Source organism: Rhinolophus sinicus, chromosome 12 (assembly GCF_057876585.1).
Source record: "Rhinolophus sinicus isolate RSI-liver-muscle chromosome 12, RSI-T2T, whole genome shotgun sequence".
Classification (NCBI taxonomy): domain Eukaryota; kingdom Metazoa; phylum Chordata; class Mammalia; order Chiroptera; family Rhinolophidae; genus Rhinolophus; species Rhinolophus sinicus.
In genome coordinates, this window is record NC_142512.1 from 16,867,400 (window position 1) to 16,886,421 (window position 19,022).

Genomic DNA, 19,022 nt, shown 5'->3' on the forward strand with positions numbered 1-19,022 from the left:
TACCTTTAGTGGTTCTTCTACACTTCTGCCTCACTCTTTGTTGTTGCCCCTTTGTTTCTCTGCTCAATTCCCCATCCTCATCCCCAACTGCAGAAACAAAATAGGTATTACAAAGATTTGGAATATAGAAGCTTATATATAGAAGTTAAAGTAAATCATTTTTCCATCACAGCCTCCCAGTTCTGCTCCCAGAAGTAACCACTCACAATAGTTGAATCTTTCAGAAATCTGACTTTTCCCCCTGTACACACAAGTGTGCTGTATGTGTCTTTGTGTTTAACATTGTCTTTTGATGTTTTGCTAGCTCAATGATAGACATAGCATACATCCTGTACTTTTTATTTAACATGGTCTTTTGCTAGCTCGGTAATATATATCTGCTTCCTTTTTAACAGTTGCTTATTATTAAGGATTAAGATTTATATCTTGAAATGAGAGGTAACTCCAAGAACAGATGAGCTCATTTCTGTTCTTGTCAATGAATATTTGTTCATTGCTTGCCATTTGCAAAGGCACTGTTCTCCTGGGAAAGAAGGGGATATATGTATGGTGTACCATAGGTATATTATCCTGCCAATAAAGAGCTGTTCATCTGGCCAATTAGACCAGGCATTTAAAAAAAAAAAAAAAAAAAAGGTTAAACCACATAAAGAGCTGTAGAGGGAGCAGAAGTCAGCATATGAGTAAATAGGGAATGGTTAGGGCAGAGGTTAGACACAGGGCTGCTGGTGAGATTGGAAGTCTCCAGAGTAAAGACGAAGATTCATTTGGTGTAGAGAGCAGTACCTACTAGAGCCAAGGAGGGCATCTTGCACAATTTCCACATTGAGGGGACAGAAGGAAGAAACAGAAATAGAAACGTGGGCTCATTGGTCACAAGAAGGAGAGCTGGGAGAGTGAGGTGTTGCAGACCTCAGAAAGGAAGTGGGTGTGGAATGTTCACCAATGCCAGGACGTGAGGAAAAGAGTAAGTATAGTTCAGTTTGGGGGGAAAAGCCAATGGATTGGTGATGGGGGGAGAGTTGTTGTCTAGTAAGTATATTGAGTGGCACTGTAGGATGACTTGGAACTTTTGGAAGCATCTGTGTGAAAGTAATGGGGAAAACTTGCTTGATACAAGGCTATTTAACTCATGGACTGCTTTCACTTAAGAATGGTTGAGATCATTGGAACACTTATATCTCAGCGAGGAATTACTTTTATTATTGTCTATAACATCAAAAGTGGTTTTTATTTGGAAGCACACTTGTCTGCTTTGTATTTTTTAGGTCTTTGGAAAGATTAAGTTGTGTAGCCACATAGAAAATGAATGATTTGATTCTAGTTTTACAAGTAAATGGAACAAGATATTTACATTCTTAGAGGTAAACCATCTCCAAATTTGTAAGTCAGGAGCATTTAAGAGAAGGTTTGAGGCGAAGAAACAGATACTTACATTACTTCATAAAGACATACAATTGATATAATTTCAATTGGTATAAAAAGTGTGTGATTTTTACAAGAGGATATATTTTAAGTTAGAAATGGAATGTGCTTACAAAAATGTAAGTGACTGTTTCAGGTCAGTGCCATTTAGTATTTAGACAGTTACAGAGGCAATCCATTTCACATTTCTCTTTCTACAGAAAAGAACGACAAACTTACTTTTTCTGTACTGACGCCACTTCTCTGTTTAGAATAAATTTTATTCAAAGGGGGGAAATAGATTTTTCTATTCCTGCCAGAGGAAGCTAATGCTATTTAAAGCTGGGTCCTCACTATTAAAAGGCTGGATTGCCTGACTTTACGTATTTAATGACTTTCATCAGCCAGGCCTCAGTGGAGTATTTTTCTTTAAAAACCTCACACAGAAACAGGTTTTAAATGATTATTTTGTGGCTCTAAAATTTCTTGTTCATATCACAGGGGAATGTTTACTCAATACCCAAGCTCTTTGAGCCCTGGGAGATTAATTGGCCAGGGATTAATTGGAGTGTGATGTAGTCTTTGGAAAAGACATTCAAATAACATTACCTGAACGTTACAATACCTGTTCCATAACAATGTCTCTTGAGTGTCAGTATATGTCTTTAGATTTTCTAATAAAATAATGTGTGCACATTATGTGTATCTGTGTGCAAATGGTAGAACCTGATTCTGGTGAAGGGGATTCAGTCATATTTAGTACAGTCAGTGCTTTGCGAGGGACCATTTACATTGGTCGGTACAACCCCTTCGGAAAGAGTTAGTAGTTCTGCTCAGGAGCTGCCTTAGGGCGGTGGGAGGTAGTCTGAGTGAGGGAAATAGGCACAACAGAGCTTTGGTGTGATTGAGTTTGGGTGATTTTAAGATTGCTAAATTCATTCGGGGCTTTAGAAGACACACAACTTTTAACATGTCTGGTGTGGGTTAAATACTTGTCATAATTCTAAGTACATTTGACTTCTTTGTTAGGAGTTTAAAATGACATCTCTTGAATTCCCAGTCATCTTCTATTCAAGTTCTTTGTCCTTGGCTCATAATACACGTTTCTGAGTTTCTGGAACATTTGATTGATGTAATAGTAATAGATGTTGTCCTCTCTGCTCCCCCTACATAGTCAAAGCGTACATTAATACCATAAAGGCTCTGAAAAGTCCAATCATTAAATGAGATATTTTTGTTTTGGAAATTGAACTTAGTGTTTTCCTAACTGTTTGAGCAGGAACCTTTGCCACTTATTAGCTGTGTGACCTTGTCTTCACTTTTCTCTGTAAAATAAGGCAAAACTCCTTCATATGGTGATTGAGCGTTACATAAGTGTGTAAATCACTTCATATACTGGTTGGCACATAATAAGCACTGAGATGATAGTTGTTTTATTTAAATGTGGTTATTGACTTCTAGGCTAATTGAGGGCATGAGACCAGCAGATACAAAAATAATAGAAAACTATAATTGTGATGGAGGGTCAGTTGTGGGAGGCTTCATGGAGAAAATGAGTTTGGACCTAATCTAGAAAGTTGGATAAAATTCAGTAAGTTGAGAAGTGTGGCAATCTTAAGTTTTTTCTCTGAATATCCTTAAATATTCATAAATTTCAAATCACTTGACTGTAGTTCTCCAAATCACAGTAGTTCTTCTGTTTTTGACTCCAGATATAAGTTGAAAGACATTTGGAGTGTTGAAAAATCTAAATTAAGGCTGCACAAGAGAACTTTCTACATTGATGGAAATGTTCTGTCCAATAGGGAGTCAGTCACTAGCTATATCGAGCAATTGAAATGTGGCTAGTGTGACCGAGGAACTAAATTGGAAAAATCTTTTTTACTATTATTTAAATTTAAAATGAACTGGCCATATGTGGCTACCATATTGGACAAACACAAAAGTGAGCTTAAAATAAAATTAAGAATTTGTTTTTAAAGAAATAGCATGTGGATAAAAATTTCTAATAAATTCTTTTGTAATTTATAAATGTATTCTATAATGCTGTTTGTTTTGTTGTAGGTCTCCAATTGAGAAACATGGCACTGTTTTTCCTGCACTCTACCCACCTATTGCTGGACTTCTGTTGTAACAAGTTGGCAAACACTGGCTGGAACTGGGCTGCAATAAAACATGCCAGTATCAATGCTGACAAGAGCCTAACAAGTGCCAACTTACAGATGATTACGCAATTTGAATTCTAATGAACTGTTTTAACCTTCAGGAAGAATTGTAAAGACCTGTACATAGCACAACATGATCCGGATAATATATATACTGTTCATGTACATCCACAAATACACCTTGTACCAAATAATGCTTTCTTGTAGTAGAATAAGAATCGTGTAAATTCTAAAAGATTTTAGCAGGTTTTCTTCCCCTACTCATTGTTTCTTATCAGTTTAAAAAGACTCCTTAAAGCATGTCAGATGAAAAGCAATTAGGATTAAAAGTTTCCATTTAATTTTCTTTAAACCATTGAGGCTTCATTAAACTCTTTTCACTTACTAAACTTTTGTATCTTCTTTGTTTTGACACAGTCCCCTTTGCGTTTATCTCTTCTGTCAGAAAGTTTCCAAATCATTTAGTTCAAATACTGAAATACTTAATAGGCAACTACTTGATTTTTAATGATGACTTCAGAGGAGTGGTCATCACTAGGTGCTTTGTCCTTTTTGTATTCTAGTTGTACCCATCTCTTGAATTGGATGTAGCAATAACATTTTTTGGCTGTTGAGAGCTCTTGAACTGTCATTATCCCTGAGAACTAAAAAGAGTTGGTTCTGAATTCAACACACCGAAATTTTCCCCAAACTATACAAAATTCTGATTTGGTTTTATTTTTGCTGTCCAGTTACCTAATGTTAAGATTGGATGAATAAAGCATGCAGAGCTACAGGCTTTCTACTTCTGGGTTTGCTATGAAAGACGCTGTTTACCCTCATACCCTTCTCCTCAGCCCTTTTCATATTTCTTTGCCTCTATTCTTCTATACTGCAGATTTTTCTCACTATTGTACAAAGAAATTGCGATGTATATTTTCATGTAATTTGATTTTGGAATTCTGTCACCTTATGTAGTGAGTTCTTCCAAAATACAATTTTTTTCCAATAATTGTCAAGTTGTTGGCTTTTATTGTATTGAATGAAGGTTATAATACTGAATGCCAGAGAAGTGCAGTTCAGAAAAATCTCAGGTTGATTCCTTATGCAAACAAACTTTTAATACTTGAAAATCACACGGCCGTGTCAGTATATGTATTGGGCTCTATCCAGATTCTTATGTGAATCTCAAAGCATTTATAGAGGTGTAAATGCTTTGCTATTTGACATACAGATTCTGTCACTGACATAGTGCACTTGGATTTTATTAATGTTTGAGCATATTTCATATCATAAGTTTTCTAAGACAACTTCAGGAAATGGTAAGGTGAGCATATGCAGTGCTAAAGGCAGGCCCAGAGTCCTCTCTGGTGTGAGGTCGGGATTGGGAAGTGGTAGTCTTTGGCATATAAGGGATAGAATTTGAGACAGTACCAGGTGGGACATGGTGTTTGTGAGAAGAGTGCATCTCTGTGGGGTTTGGAGAAATGCTTTGGCAAGAGCATGACAGGATTCCTGCAAGTAGCTTACTCCTCTGTGAATTTTGCATGTCCTTTTTAAAGCAGAAGTAAAATGGTTGAGGATGTAGTCACAATAGTGATTTTTCTAAATCCCAGGCTGTTCTCCACTCTGCAGCATTATAAAAACCATAAATGTGTAATGATTAAATGTGAAAATTGTTTGATTTTATTCATTGTAGCCCAATTTTCTTCAAGAACTTTGTGACTTTTTTTTCTCTCAAAGACTGTAAAAATTGTTGCTCCAAAGTACCAGTAGGCATACCTACCTGGGACTTTGAATGCAATCCTTTTACTCTTAAATCAGAAATTGTTCACATGGTGGTTGCTTGTACAGGCAAAATAGAATCTGAATGTTGCTCTCCTATTGTTTGCGATCTGTTGAGTTAAAACCTGGTGATTTGAATCTTCAAGGAGCAGCAAATGACCTAGGAACTCAGGGACAACTATTCTTGAACTTTAAGCGCCACTTTAATGCAGTTACTTTGGTATAACCATGTGTTGTTTAGGGCTAGATCTCGGGGAGTAGAGGGGAGAGCCAGGAATGAGTGCACGTCTCCACACTCCTTTCCACCTGGTGCCCTTACTGTGCTACATGTGGAAACACAGGCCTCGATAGATGCTTGGACTTCTTTTCCTCTGTCAGAGGTGTCATCTGTGCCTTTCCCAGTGTTCATCTGGCAGTGTGAATGTAAATGCCTCTACATTTGTTATTAAACCACACTCGGGTGACACTGATCCAGGTGGCTTTTGTCCCCCCAGTGCCTCATCATTAGTGTGAGGTGACTCCTCTCTGCTTTAGGAAAAGGATTTTTCTCCCTAACCTTGTGCCAACTATCAACATCTACATAGTCTTAACGGATTATAGGACTGTTGGCTGCTTTCTAAATTTATTCCAAGCTCTTGTCAAGGCTTGTAGATTTCAGTCTGCTCATAATGGGATGGACTAACTCAGTGGTTTTTTTTTGGCCTCTTTTTGTGAGTTTAAAGTCCATACGAGGTTGGTTTCCTTGTCATTATAAGGTGATAGCTCTGTGAGGTTATTCCACTAGTTCTGCAATCCCTTGGGTGTCATGGTCTCTTTCATGGCCTTCATTCTTGGTTGTGAAATTTTATATGCTCACTCACCCTCTACAAATCTGCCCATTTGGGGTTGTGGTGCCTGTGTATCTTTACCCGTCTGGTCTCCAGTTGGTGGAATTACCTTTTTTGTACTGCCACTTCTCAGCATCTTTGAAATTTGACATAATGTTGCTTCATTCCAGTTTTTTTTTTTTTTTTAGTTCTGTAATTTGTTGATTGTATTTAACTATGTGAGTTCTGTTGTGATGTTTACTGTATTGTAAAGCACCTCTATCATGTGATGGGTGCTCTATAAATCAATAAATGATGACTTAGAGGCTGTATCATGAGCTATTTTGGTTTTAGGGTGCAGGTCTCAAAAGCAGATGGTGGGATTCTTTCTCTATAAACGGCACATGATACCAAAGGGCCCACAGGGGAACCTTGATAAAGAGTTTTTGAAACTTCACTTAAAGAAGGAATCAGAGGATAGGAAGTTAACTTGACTTCCAACCTGATGTAATAGTCTTTTAAATTTTCCAGTATGGGGCCAAGCACCACTCTTTAATCAGAGTTTTCTGTGATGCTGATTTAGAACCTAAATAAAATGATCACACATTAGAGCATTATTGAGGATTTTGTCTTTGGCTTAAACTGGCTCTACCATAAAGATAAGCTAAGAGGTAAAGATTCTGGATGTGAACTGAAAGACATTTTCAGTTCAAATGTGAACTGAAAGCTCGCAGTCAATCTTCTCAAATCACCACTTTATCCCCTAAACAGATGGGCAAACTTGGCCCAAATAACTGCCCAGAATCACTTAGTTAGTGGTAAAGGAGGTAAGACTGAGTACTTTTTTTTTTCCTTAATAGGATGTCAATATCCAGCTTTTCACCCTGCATCCTTACATATAGTTCCTATGGATATATGGTGTGGCGTGTTGGAAGCTTGTTTGTCTGGACACAAGTTGCCAGTGGCTATTAAAGCCTCTTCCTTACAAACTGAAAAGAACATGGAGCTAGACCTCTTAATCAGAGCTGAGTTAAAAACAAGAAAATCCTTGAGAGCAATTTGGGGATGATTGGGAGTCATTTTCAGAGTACAATTTCCCTGATAAATATATTTGAAATGAAATTATAGAAGGGTCTAGATGATGTACCTGAACTTTAAGTCAGTTTTATGCATAATCTTCTCAAGGTATATAGCAAAAAATTATTTGCATGCTGCTTCAAATGCAAATGAGGTTTTTGCTTGTGCCTGCTGTGTGTGAGGTATGAGGCTTTGAGGAACGAGCAGTTGATTTTCTCCCTTCCCCTCATAAGGATAGGGCTGTAACCACCTTGTTAAATTTAAATTTTTCCTTTTCTGGAGGACTGCAAACCTCAACAGGACTCAGTTTGCAGAGCAGATTTTTTCCACGGTTAGGTATTTTTGGTTGTTCAGTTTCAGATGTGTGTAATCTGCCAGCGTAGGATTAGGCTTTTTGGCTTGTTGAGTCAGCACATCAACCTGAGCTGTAGTGAAATGATTAAAGAATTTTGAATCCAATTCACATAGGTGGAATAAACTGAAGGAGAAGAAAAAGGCTTTCACAAAGGGCAGCCAGAACACATCTTAAGACAGGAACTGCACAGGAAGGCATAGAGGAAAGATACTTGCTTTTTTCCCTTCCCAGCAGTATCCGTTAGGAATAATAGCACTCGTGTGTTCATAGTGACATCTCATTTTGAATGAGCACCAGTTCTTACTGAGTATCAGGTTCCTAGTATTGAGCTTCTACTTTGTGGCAGGCTTGTGCTAGGTTTCGTAAAGGATCTAGCCAAATTCTTACAAGGATCCTCCAAAGTAATAGTTTCTCATGAGGAAACAGGTTCAGATTCATTTGGCATGATTGTAGAGCAAATAAACTTCACGGCCAGGATTCAGTTCCTCAACCTTCCTTACATACTGGATGCTGTGAACCCTTAACCTCAGGAACACCTTTTCCAAGGTCACATAGAGAGTGACGTGTTGAGGCTGGCACTCGAACCCAATTCATTGGACCACCGATCCCCTCCCTCCCTCCCGCCTTCGAATGGCACTGCCTCCCTGTGTTCTTAAGGCAGTCAGCATTTATCCCTTCCACAATTCGTGTTCCCTGTCCAAGACAACTCCATACTAACTTTCTCTCAATCTAATAGCAAAACCTGAATTAGGTCTAAAATGAACCATGTTCTGAGGGCTCAGATTTTTCAAGATGTCTGTATTTCAGGTCACATCTAATGTTGTAGCTCCATCCAAGCCTGTTGGGTGTTGTAGTTCACTGAGCACTACAGATGCTTTACTTTATAGGCTTTACTAAGAAGTCCTCTGTAGCTCAGTGGATTCAAGCCATTAAGAGTCCACTCAGAAGACCAGGGTCCAGAGATAGGGTTATATGGAAGCCATTTCTAAAAGGAGTGCTTTCACCTCTGCTAGAAGTCTTCTTGAAAGTAGGTTTTGATGAGATAGTCAATCCCTTGAGTTAGTTAAATAAATCCCTTAAGGTGAGTTCTCATTTGACTGTGGGCATGTAGTCAGAGCAAATTGAAAGGGCACAAATTTATTCCTGCATGTATGCCACCCTAAGGAAGAGGGTCTGACTCCCTGGTTCCCATCAAATTCTCAAAGGGGGTTGTGACCCTCTAAATAATTAAGGACAATGGATTCTAGTCCAAATCCCTCTGAAATTGATGGAGAAGCTGAGAAAGCAGTGTAAAACTTGCAGGGACTTGCCCATAATCAACACAGCAAATCAGTTGCAGAGCCAAACTTGAACCCAGTTCTCTGGACTCCCAATACAGCTCACAGTGGTAACACCTCATCAAACATTCTGTACAGCTGCTGTATGCCAGGTGTTAGGCTGGTGCTTGTAAGGCAAAGATAAGTCATAAGATGTAAATCCCGGCATCAGTTATGACACTACTTCCCAATCACTTTTATGTCTTTTTTATGTTATGACCCAGGAAATATCTGTAGGGTACTCTGAAGATAAACATGAGGCTGCTTATGGCCAGAGGAGACTGGCTTACCTGGCCACCCTGATGGCCCCAAGGGCTCACCATTTGGCACACCTACAATCCATTCTTGACCAAGAAGCTTTAAGCCATGGCAACTCCATTGAGCCTGGCAAGTACAGTATGCCCTTCCCCTCCTTAGTATAAGTGCTGCTTGCTCAATGCAGCTCCCCTAACCACCTCCTCTCCTTCACATCTTTAGTTTCCCACCACGAGAACAACATTTCCCTGAGTACACCATGGTTCTTACACATTTCAGTACCCTCTCCCCTTCCGTATCCCAGGTGTCCCTCGGCCAGAATTACTTGTCCTCAAAATTTTAAGTCCATGACCTGTTTCCATGTTCTAAACTCCAAATTCTTTATCCACTGCACCTCACTACCCACTAATGCTTAATCTTGGCAGCACCTAAAACCTCTCCAATTTCAAATCCTTCCCATTTTCTGTTCTGATGCCCTCATCCTGTCCTCAGATCCTTCAACCTACCATCCTTCATTCTTGGCTCTTCTCCAAGGCCATCACTTTGCCTGCAGTCCTTAAGTCTTGACGTTCCTAGGAATGGGTACATACAGCATTCTTGAATCTTTTTGAGTAAAAATCTTTTTTGTAAGGTCTCATGCTATTCACTTATATTACTCCTTAGACCTCTTTTCGTGCTAGTAGTCATCCCCACATTCCTGATCAAGATTTCAGCGTCTGGTTTATGGTCGGTCTCCTTTCCCTACCTCTAAACTCTAATATCTAATTTTCCAAGCTTCTCATTTCCAATTCACCTGTTGTATTCCATGGCCCTGTCCTGGACTTGGTCATCTACTGCTACTTAGGAAGTTCAGTTTGCCACCCTGACCACAGGGCTCTCACCACCTTGTTCATATTGAAGACATAATGTCTTCGACATTAGAGAGACTGCAGTTACCTGACTCCTACCTCAGTCTTGACCCAGTCTGCCCCTGAGCTGTATTCTTACAGCATTCTCAATTTCTCTTTGGGAATAAATCCTAAACCCTGGGCAAATGCTAGAATCCGTATTCGCTGCTTCTGCAGCCAGATGGCTTGAGTTCTGCTAGAAAAAATAAATTAATACGTATGGGAGACACTTGATGCCAGGCCTTCCAACCTGAGTCCTCTCCCAAATTTTCTTCCCTCTCTTGTGGTCCCCTTGCCTACGAACTTCGATCATAAAATTGATGTCATCAAGCAATCTCCCTGATATCTCTTTCCCCCCTGAACACCTATCTGCATGCGTGTTCTTGTGTCCTATTTAGTAAAATAATAGTGACCTGCCTCTAGTCTAAAATTAATCCCTTCTCCCGAATCCCTTCTGCTTTCAGGGCATCCCGCCTCCCCAGGGAACTTGAACCGTCGTCATTAGCCTTTTCCTCTTTTGCTCTTTTCTCTCAGCTTGTCACATCTTTACAAAGACCAACAACACTCCTCTCTAGACCCTCCCACGGCCAAGTTTTCCCAAAGCGTAGTCCACGCTCGTATGTCCATCCTTTTCACTGCCTTCCCTAAGGCGTGGACTATGCTAGAACCCCGTCAGTGCCTGATCAGCCCCGAGCCTCGAAGGCACTCGGCGAAGAGAGCCGGGCTCCCGGTTCTTCCGGTGGCCGGCTACCCCCTTCGCTTTTCATTCACCGCTTTCTCCTAGTCCCGCCTCCTCCCTTCGCCAGGCTTCCCAGGACTCTCGCGAGGTTTGGGGCCGCCGTCACGCACCGCCCCAGTCGAGCGGGGCACTTCTCGCGAGGCTGCAGACAGGGCCGGGCCCGACATGGCGGAAGGTAGGGATTTTGTGGAGCCGCGCGGGAAGGCGCGGAGCTGTGGGGGCGCTGCTGGCTGGGCCAAGCAGCCCTGCGAGGGATCGGCCGGGCGTGGTCGCGTGGGGCACAGCGGGTCTCGCGAGCCTTCCTCTGCAGCCTCTGCCGGGCGGTGCGGGCCGGGGTCTTGAGCGCTATTCCTATGGCAACGCCCCTGCGGCGGTCCCGGACCCCACGGGACCTCGGCGGACTGCGGAGCCCGGTTCGGTGGTCCGGTGCCGGGACTGAGTGCAGCTGCCGGGATCCCGAGGGCGGCCGGGGAGGCTCCTTTGATTCCCGGCAGTGCTGGGACGGCGGGGGAAGTAACCCTTCTCCTTAGGAAATCGAAACTGCTGTCCTGGCACGTCCCGCGTCCGGAAGGGGTACATCCTTCGCCTGCGGGAGAGCTTGGGACTCCTCCGGGGATGAGGGGTCGGGGAGAGCTAGAGCTGTCGCTGGCCAACGTGCCAAACGCGCTCACTGTAGTCTCTGGACTCCCCAGCTGCCCCTGGATCCGGGCCGGCTGGGATTCTTTGCCCAGGTTTACAGATGTGGAGGGAGGAGGGGGGTTTGCTTGGTAAGGGAGTTGGCCAAGGTCGCACCGCGCCTAAGTGATGTGCTAACCGAGACCTCTGCTCGTTTGCCTCTCAGTCTGTAGTCTTGTCTGTAGTCTTGAGCCTCTTTTCTGGTGCTGTCTTCATGAGCTTGCAGGTAAATGCGGTTTGGTCTCTCAGATTCTGCCTCTCCTAACATAGCAATATTAGAATCTTTCATTGTCAAAGCTTTATTTTGCAGGTGGGGGGAAAGAAGGCCCAGAAATGGGGAGTTACCTTCCAGAGACCCTACAGTGACTCTGTGAGACCTGGCCAGTGTGCTTCTCCTATTTATTCATCCCATTATTGGAGGAAAATGCTCCTTATTTGACTTAATGTTTGAGTGAAAGCAAGGTGCTGGTCACAACCTGTTATATTGTTTGTTTGTTTGTTTGTTTGTTTGTTTGTTTGTTTGTTTTGGTCATACTGGTTTTGAGCTGTGTCTTGTCTGAACCTGTCGTGGATCTTACATTTGGGCGGCACATGACAGTTGCAGGCTTTTCTCATTTGGATTAGACTTGTGAAAAACATTGTGAAGGAGGCCTGGCATATGTGTTGTTTGCACTTTGTAGATAAAGGAATTGAGGCCAAAGTTACAGAGATAGTGGGGATTGGCACCCAGTTTTTGTCTTTGCCCTTTCTACCATGTTAGACTCCTCTGGAGGGGGGGGGAATATCAGATGAATATTGAAGGAAAGCAGAGGAGGAATAAAAGGAACAGAAAGAAAGCTAAGGCACCCATGAAGCTAGTTTTTGGATAAATCACAGAATGTTGTATAACATTGCTTAACAGCAGGCAGCCTGCGAAATGCAGCTGGTTGCTCAGAGCAGTGAGGTTGGGATAGAAGGGTTCAGGAAGGCCTTGGGCGAGTTCATGGGTAGTCCAGCACTTTTACAGTAGGAAGAGAAGTTGGGTGTTTTGGGAGTACATTACCAAGGTTGGAATTGTGGAGGGCAGCTGGGTTTTCATTCAGCAGTTCTACAGAGCACCTGCTTCTGCTTTGCAGTCAGGTTCCAGCCCTGAGGAGCTCATGCAGGTGTAGTATACGGAATGTTACCCTGCAAGTGAGGTGAGGTATGTGCTAGGCTGATCTTGAGAGACATCAAGCCAGCGGAGTACACACTTTAAACAAAACACCCTTTTAGGGTTACACTGACAAGGGAGGATAGTTGAGCACAGTCATGAGGTTCTGACTTCACAGTTTTCTTGTACCTTTTTTGTGTCCCAATTTCCTGGCCTCTGTTCTGATTTAAACTCTTTAGAAACAGTGTTGCAAACTTTGACTAGTACGACTTGAGTGGAGCATTCTAGTCCAGTTAGTTTATTAAACTGAAGGTGCTTGTTATGCAAAGGAAGGCAAGATTAACTAAAAAATGCTTTGCAAGTGTGTTACTTGTTTAATGCTGCTTGTACTTCATCAGAATTTAGCAGAGCCGGCTACAGTTGTTCAGAGATAGTCATTTACATATAAACACGTAGCAAAAATCTGTGTCATGTAATGATTGGATTATCTGTCTCTGATGTTTTTTGTTTGGTGGTATGAGTGTGTGAGCATGTGGAAATAACGCTTAGGAATAGTAAATAGAACCTGGAGAGACTGAGTATACCATAACTTCTTAATGTGACTTGCTTAGAAACCAAACTTCCTTCCATCCATCCGTGAGTATTGGTTTGACCATATACGTTTAGCTCAAGTCTGTCCTAAAATTAGTTTCCATCCTACATCTCTGCAGCTGTCCTACTAATCTGAGCTTCCTTCATCACTCAAAAAAGTTCCTCCTACACAGAATTTCTGCTTTTACTTTTTCTCCTTAATTTTGCTTCCCCGCAGCCTGTTTTTATAGAGTTTCCAGTCTTCACTCTAAAACGTAAATCAGATCATGGCTTTCCCACTCTTCTCCACGTACCTACCCCTTCACCTCCCCTCCCCACTCCTGTGGCTCTCCATGATCTTAAAATATATTCCAAAGCCTTACAATGACTTTCAGCTCCCAACAGAGTCTGACCCTTGGTTAACACCGTGACCTTATTTTCTACTTCTCATTCATCGAGCGTTTGCCACAACTTCCTCGCTGTTCTTTGTACATTCCCAGTATGCTTCTACCTCTACTTCTTTGTCCTTGCAGGTTCTTTTGCCTGGAACAGTCTCAATTTGTCTACACAGCTAACCGACTGTTATTCAGGTGTCTGTTTAGTTCTCACCTCCTTAGAAATTTCCTAATTTTTTTTTTTTTTTTTTTTTTAAGTTCCCTTAGTGGAATATAAACCCCATGAGGGCAGAGACTTTCTGTTTTGTTCACTGCTGTATCTCTCAATTTAGAATTATTTCTATGGTTGAAGGAGCAGATGAATTTATTGAACATCATTTACCAGACATCAAGAAAAGTTGCTTGGATACATCCTCACTCTCTTGTCAAGTAAGCTGGCTGGGCCAGCTTTTAATGTGCTCTGAGTGACATAAGTCTGCTGGGAGCTGCCTAACCTACTTTTCATCCAGCCCATTTTAGTCTTAGCAGTTACAGTGTAAGGCTCAAGAGCTGGGTCTCTGCAGTTGGACATGGATTTGAATCCTAGTTTTAAGCTGTGATCATAGGCAAGGCAGTTAATTGCTCTGTCTCAGTTTTCTCAGCTTTGAAAGAGGTATATTCTCTATCTCAAAGGTAACTGTGACGATCAAGAGAAATAATACAAAAGAATGCTTTTAGCAACTATGCTAAAAAGTTGATATTTTAACCCTTGGAAATGCAGTCTTTCTCCTAGACTCCTCTTAAACCACTCTCCCCTCCCTTCTCTTCTTCAGTAAAATTAAAGTGAAAATTGGAAAAAATGTAAATGCTTATGTTTGAACAGAAAATAGATCATGGACTTTTATTAACTTCCTGGAATTTGGTTAGGAAAATACTTTTGACAACAATCAAGTAACAAGGTGAAGACATTCCACATCCGGACCATCACTGGCCAATACAGTAGCCACTGGCCACGTATGGCTGCTTAAACTTAATTAAAATGAAATAAAACTGAAAATTTAGTTCTGTAGTCAGAGTAGCCCAATTCCCAGTGCTCAATAGCTGTATGGTTAGTGGCTCCCATACTAGCAGACAGCACAGATTGATGGAACACTTGCATCATTCCAGAAAGTTCTGTTGGACAGCCCTGTTCCAGAAAAATGCTTAAACAGTATAGTCTAGTAGAAATAGGGAAAGAAGAAACTTTATTGTCTTTCTGGTGTTGAAATTTATCTCTTCATTTATTTTATTCATCCAACAAATGTCCATTGCATATAGTCTGGAGACATCTCAAGCATTTCCCTTTCTATACCACTCCTTTCTTTATTAGCTTTCTCCTTGAGGATTTTTTTCACAAAGTTGATTCATTCACTGCAGTGACTGTTGATGTGCCAGACTAGAGCTAGAGAATCATGCTGAGATATGCAAGTTGCTATAGTTGAGATTTTTTTTTTTTCCCCTTGTGCCTGCCCCTCCACTCCAGTTCAAGCCGTTGTTTCTCAGTCTAGTTGTGTAGGACACAGCTCCCTGGTCCATGCTGGTGTTATGAGCTTTGTGCACTCCCCCCGGCTGAGGCAGTCGGTCGGTTGGCCGCTCACAGTAGCCCACAGCAGCCCATGGCAGCCCACGGCAGATGGCTGCTGGCCACTCACAGCAGCACACAGCAGCCAGCGGCAGCACTAGGCAGCCCACGCCAACCTCCAGCTGCTCAGGGCAGCCCCGCTCCAGGGAGAGCTGTTGTTCACAGTCTTAGCTGTAGAAGGCGCAGCTCACTGAGCCATCTGGGAATTGAACCTGCGATCTCAGTGTTAGGAGCACAGCGCCAACTACGGGAGCCACCGAGCCTGTAGTTGAGATCTTATTATGACTTACAGTCATGCCCAACAAAATGAGAAATTATGTCCTCAGTATCTCTTGTTGATTCTGAGTAGGCCAGGAAACTCCACCTGGTAAGGCACTGTGGGGCGGCGGATGGGATGACCATGGAACGGGGGTGGAGGGAGAGGTAGTGGCTGGTTAAAAAAGAATAGCCGGACCTAGAGCCTAGTCACAGGGAACTCGAAAGTCTAGGAAGGGAGATGGAAAGCGTGCATATAAGAAAGTATTGTTAGGTGGAAGGTGAAAAATGCTTAGAATTACTTTGGAAATTCAGAATAGGAAGAGATTTTTGTTTTTAATTTTGTAATTTTCCCAGATTTTGATCTCAGGGTGGCTTCTTTATATTCTTAGATACGGTTTTTTTTCAGCTAGTCTTCAGCCGGTTCTCCAGGTTGACTGTTCGATAATTTAATTGTATTTTTGATGTGGTTGTGGGAGGACGCAGGCATAGTACTGCCTTATCTACTCCGCCATTTTGACCAGAACTCTCTGGAAGAGATTTTTTGGGGAAGTAGTGGGGAGTATGTTTTGGGTGGTCAGGGAAGGCCTTTGCCTGAGATAGTGCTTGAGATGGGCTTTGACAAATAGGTCTCTTTTGGACTTGGGGAGAGATGGCAGTGGGAAGAGGCCACTATTCTTGGTGGAAAGCATAGTGGGACATGAGGTTGGAAAAGTATGTCAAGGGCCAATTATGAAGGGATTGGTTAAGCATTTGGATTTATTCTGTGGGCCATAGAATGAGGCTACTAACAGGTGTCAGCCAAGGTAGTGACACGACTAGACTTGTCTGAGGCATGTTCACCTGGTTACAGGGCAGGGGATGGATTTGGGAGGAAGGGAGGCTGGCGAGGAGGCTGTAGCAGCTGACGGTGAGTCCTTGGGTGAGGGGCTTAGCGCTGGTGAGGACCGATATGAGCGAGACTAGAGAAGGTAGAAAAGACAACACTTACAGCCTGTTTGCATGTTGGCAGGAGAGAGCTCAAATAGGACCCAAGGGTTCTAGGTCTGGGTCACTCGGTACTGGCTAGACTTAACAGGAAGTGGGGGACGGGTTTGAGAACAAATGTCCTGACCTCAGTTTGGGGCATGGTTTGCCATGCCTAATATACGAGACCTTCGGGTGGTTCTGTCTTAGCTGGCAGGCGGTTGGAAGCATCTCCTGTCACACTAGCTTTGGGGTGAACATGAGCTAGTTAGCTAATGTTTGTTGAGCATCTCCTGTGCAGCAGCCCTGTCTGTGTTCAGTGCCATGTAGAGTGAGGTTTTGACAGATGTGTAAGTGACACCACTGACTTGCAGACAAGACTTAGCAGAGTTGAATGACATTCCGGAAAAATGTAGTTCATTCGTTAGGTGCAAGCTGCTATGCTAGGGATGACAAAATGAGCAAGGCACAGTGTCCGCCTTTGTGGAACTTGTAGAACAGAGAGGGGAAGGCCGCGTTTCTCAGAAGAAGCGTGCGTATTGTTTCATAGTTTCCAGAGTTTTCTCCTTTGCACTGATGATTGATGGCACCACCGTCCAGCCACACGGGCAAGTCAATAACCCAGAAGTCACCCCGACTCCCCCTGACTCTGCAGTGAGTCACCAAATCCTATGGATCCTGTAATGCTCTCGCATCTGTTCTTTCCTCTCTACTGTCATTTCCTTAGTTCAGGCTAGTGGTTCTCACCCTGGAGAACCCTACACAGGGGAATCCCTGGGGAGCTTTTAAAAACCCAGATTTATGCATCACTCACCTTCACCGAAGAGCAACATATCCCACAAAACATTTTTTTTCAAACTGAGTCAATATTGAATAAAACATGTTTTTACTGAATCAGTTTTTTTTTTAAACAAATATAACAGCACACACACAAAAAATAAGGTCATCTTTCCTGCCTAAGAAGTCCTGGGTAGTATGTAACCGGAGTAAAAGGATTTTTCAAAGCAAACTTTGGTTCAATAATGGCTTTTGGACTTTTGTCAGAGCATTCAAGCTATGACTGTTACAGTTGCTAGATTTTTTGAAAGGGTGAAAAATCAAACTGAAATGTTTTAGCACCATCATATTTTTAATTATATCCAAGTGTATGTGTGTGTGTGTGAGAGAGAGAGAGAGAGACAGAGAGAGACAGAGAGAGAGATGGGCGGGTACAGGCTGGCAGACTATCTGTCTATGACCCTTACTATTCCTTTGCACTTTCCACCAGATGGTATTGCTGTCTTTTTCCTGTCTTTTTTTTATTATTAGGGTATATGAATTTGAGTTCTCAACAGTAAATATATCTACTTATTATTCTCCATTAAACAGTTTTCCTATATTTAGCACTCTTGATTAATGATTAGTCAGTAATCCCAATGAAAGAAAACTTCCATCTGCATTATGACAGGTTTAGAAAAATAGTAATTGGTAGTCATTCATCACCAGTGAGGAGCTAATCTGTTCTGATGCCGAGAAGGAGGATAGTGTTTTCTGGGGAGATGACACTTCAATGATACATTATGTAAAAGACCCTAATATATGCTCGAAACAAAAATAATTCTTGTAGTTCTCAAAATAAGATTCTATCACAGCTTTTACAATAATTTTTCTTTTATCTAATGAACATAGGTAAAGCAGAGTAGGGATAAAGTCATTTATTAATTAAAGAATTATACAAAGAACACTAATTTACTGTTAAAATTGGGGCTAGAATATAAGAACTATAAAAAGTCTAGAGAAGGGAAATATCAGAGTTTTGTTACTCTAATAAGACGTAATATAGTGTGGGTTAGAATTGGAGTAGGCAGAAGGGAGTAGGAATTGCATTTAAACTGGGGAATGGAAAGAACACTTCATTCCTGGGTTCATTAATTAGTAATAAATATTTGTTTGCTATCTTGACACTGGAGCTGAAATAGGCATAGTACAGTGGGGTGAGCATGGGCTTTGGCTTAAGATCCTAAATCTTCAGTTGGTGTCTTGCTAATTGTGTAAGTTTAATCAATACACTCAACCTAAGTGAAATCTATTTGTTAAGTACTCTGCTACTTTGAATATGTTGGTTAGAACTTGAGATAATGAAGAATTAACTGCTCTAGGAGACATTACAAATACTATTTCCTCTTTTCTCAGTTGCAAAATATAAGAAACTAAATTTTGTTTATAAAACTTTGTTGACACTAATCCAGCAAGAAGCTGCTAAGGCTTTACTGTATTTGTATAGTAAAGTATTTTACTCTCGAGAATTTTGTTTGTTTGTAAAGATAGACGTATTAATGTCCTATGAGCGCTTTAACAAATTTCCGCAAATGCCTGGTTTAAAATGACAGAAATGTGTTCTGTTCTGATTCTGGAAGCCAGAAGTCCATATTCAGTATCACTGGACTAAAATCAAGATGTCACTAGAGCCATACTCGCCCTCTAGGAGAGAATCTGTTTCTTCCAGCTTCTTGTGGCAGTTGGCATTCTGTGGCTTGTGGCTGCATCGCTCCAATCTTCAAGGCCAGCATCTAGAAATCTCTGTATTCTGTCTTCATATGCCCTTTTCCTCTGTGTGTCAAGATTTCCTGTTTCCTCTTATAAGGATACATGTAATTGCTCTTAGGGTCTACCCATATAATC

At 41.7% G+C, this 19,022-nt stretch overlaps 2 protein-coding genes across 2 annotated transcripts in view; both read left to right on the forward strand.

Moving 5' to 3' along the window:
* UBE2G1 (ubiquitin conjugating enzyme E2 G1) overlaps positions 1–6,471 on the forward strand; it is a 93,863-nt gene extending 87,392 nt beyond the window's left edge. Inside the window, exon 6 of the mRNA XM_019743839.3 lies at positions 3,469–6,471. The gene's annotated coding sequence lies outside the window, so the exon portion shown is untranslated. The remainder of the gene's footprint in view (positions 1–3,468) is intronic.
* A 4,329-nt stretch (positions 6,472–10,800) lies between these two features.
* Positions 10,801–19,022, forward strand: part of ANKFY1 (ankyrin repeat and FYVE domain containing 1) — an 84,203-nt gene continuing 75,981 nt past the window's right edge. The window contains exon 1 of the mRNA XM_019743813.3: positions 10,801–10,943. Within this exon, the coding sequence (XP_019599372.3) occupies positions 10,934–10,943 (10 nt within the window). The 5' untranslated portion in view covers positions 10,801–10,933. The remainder of the gene's footprint in view (positions 10,944–19,022) is intronic.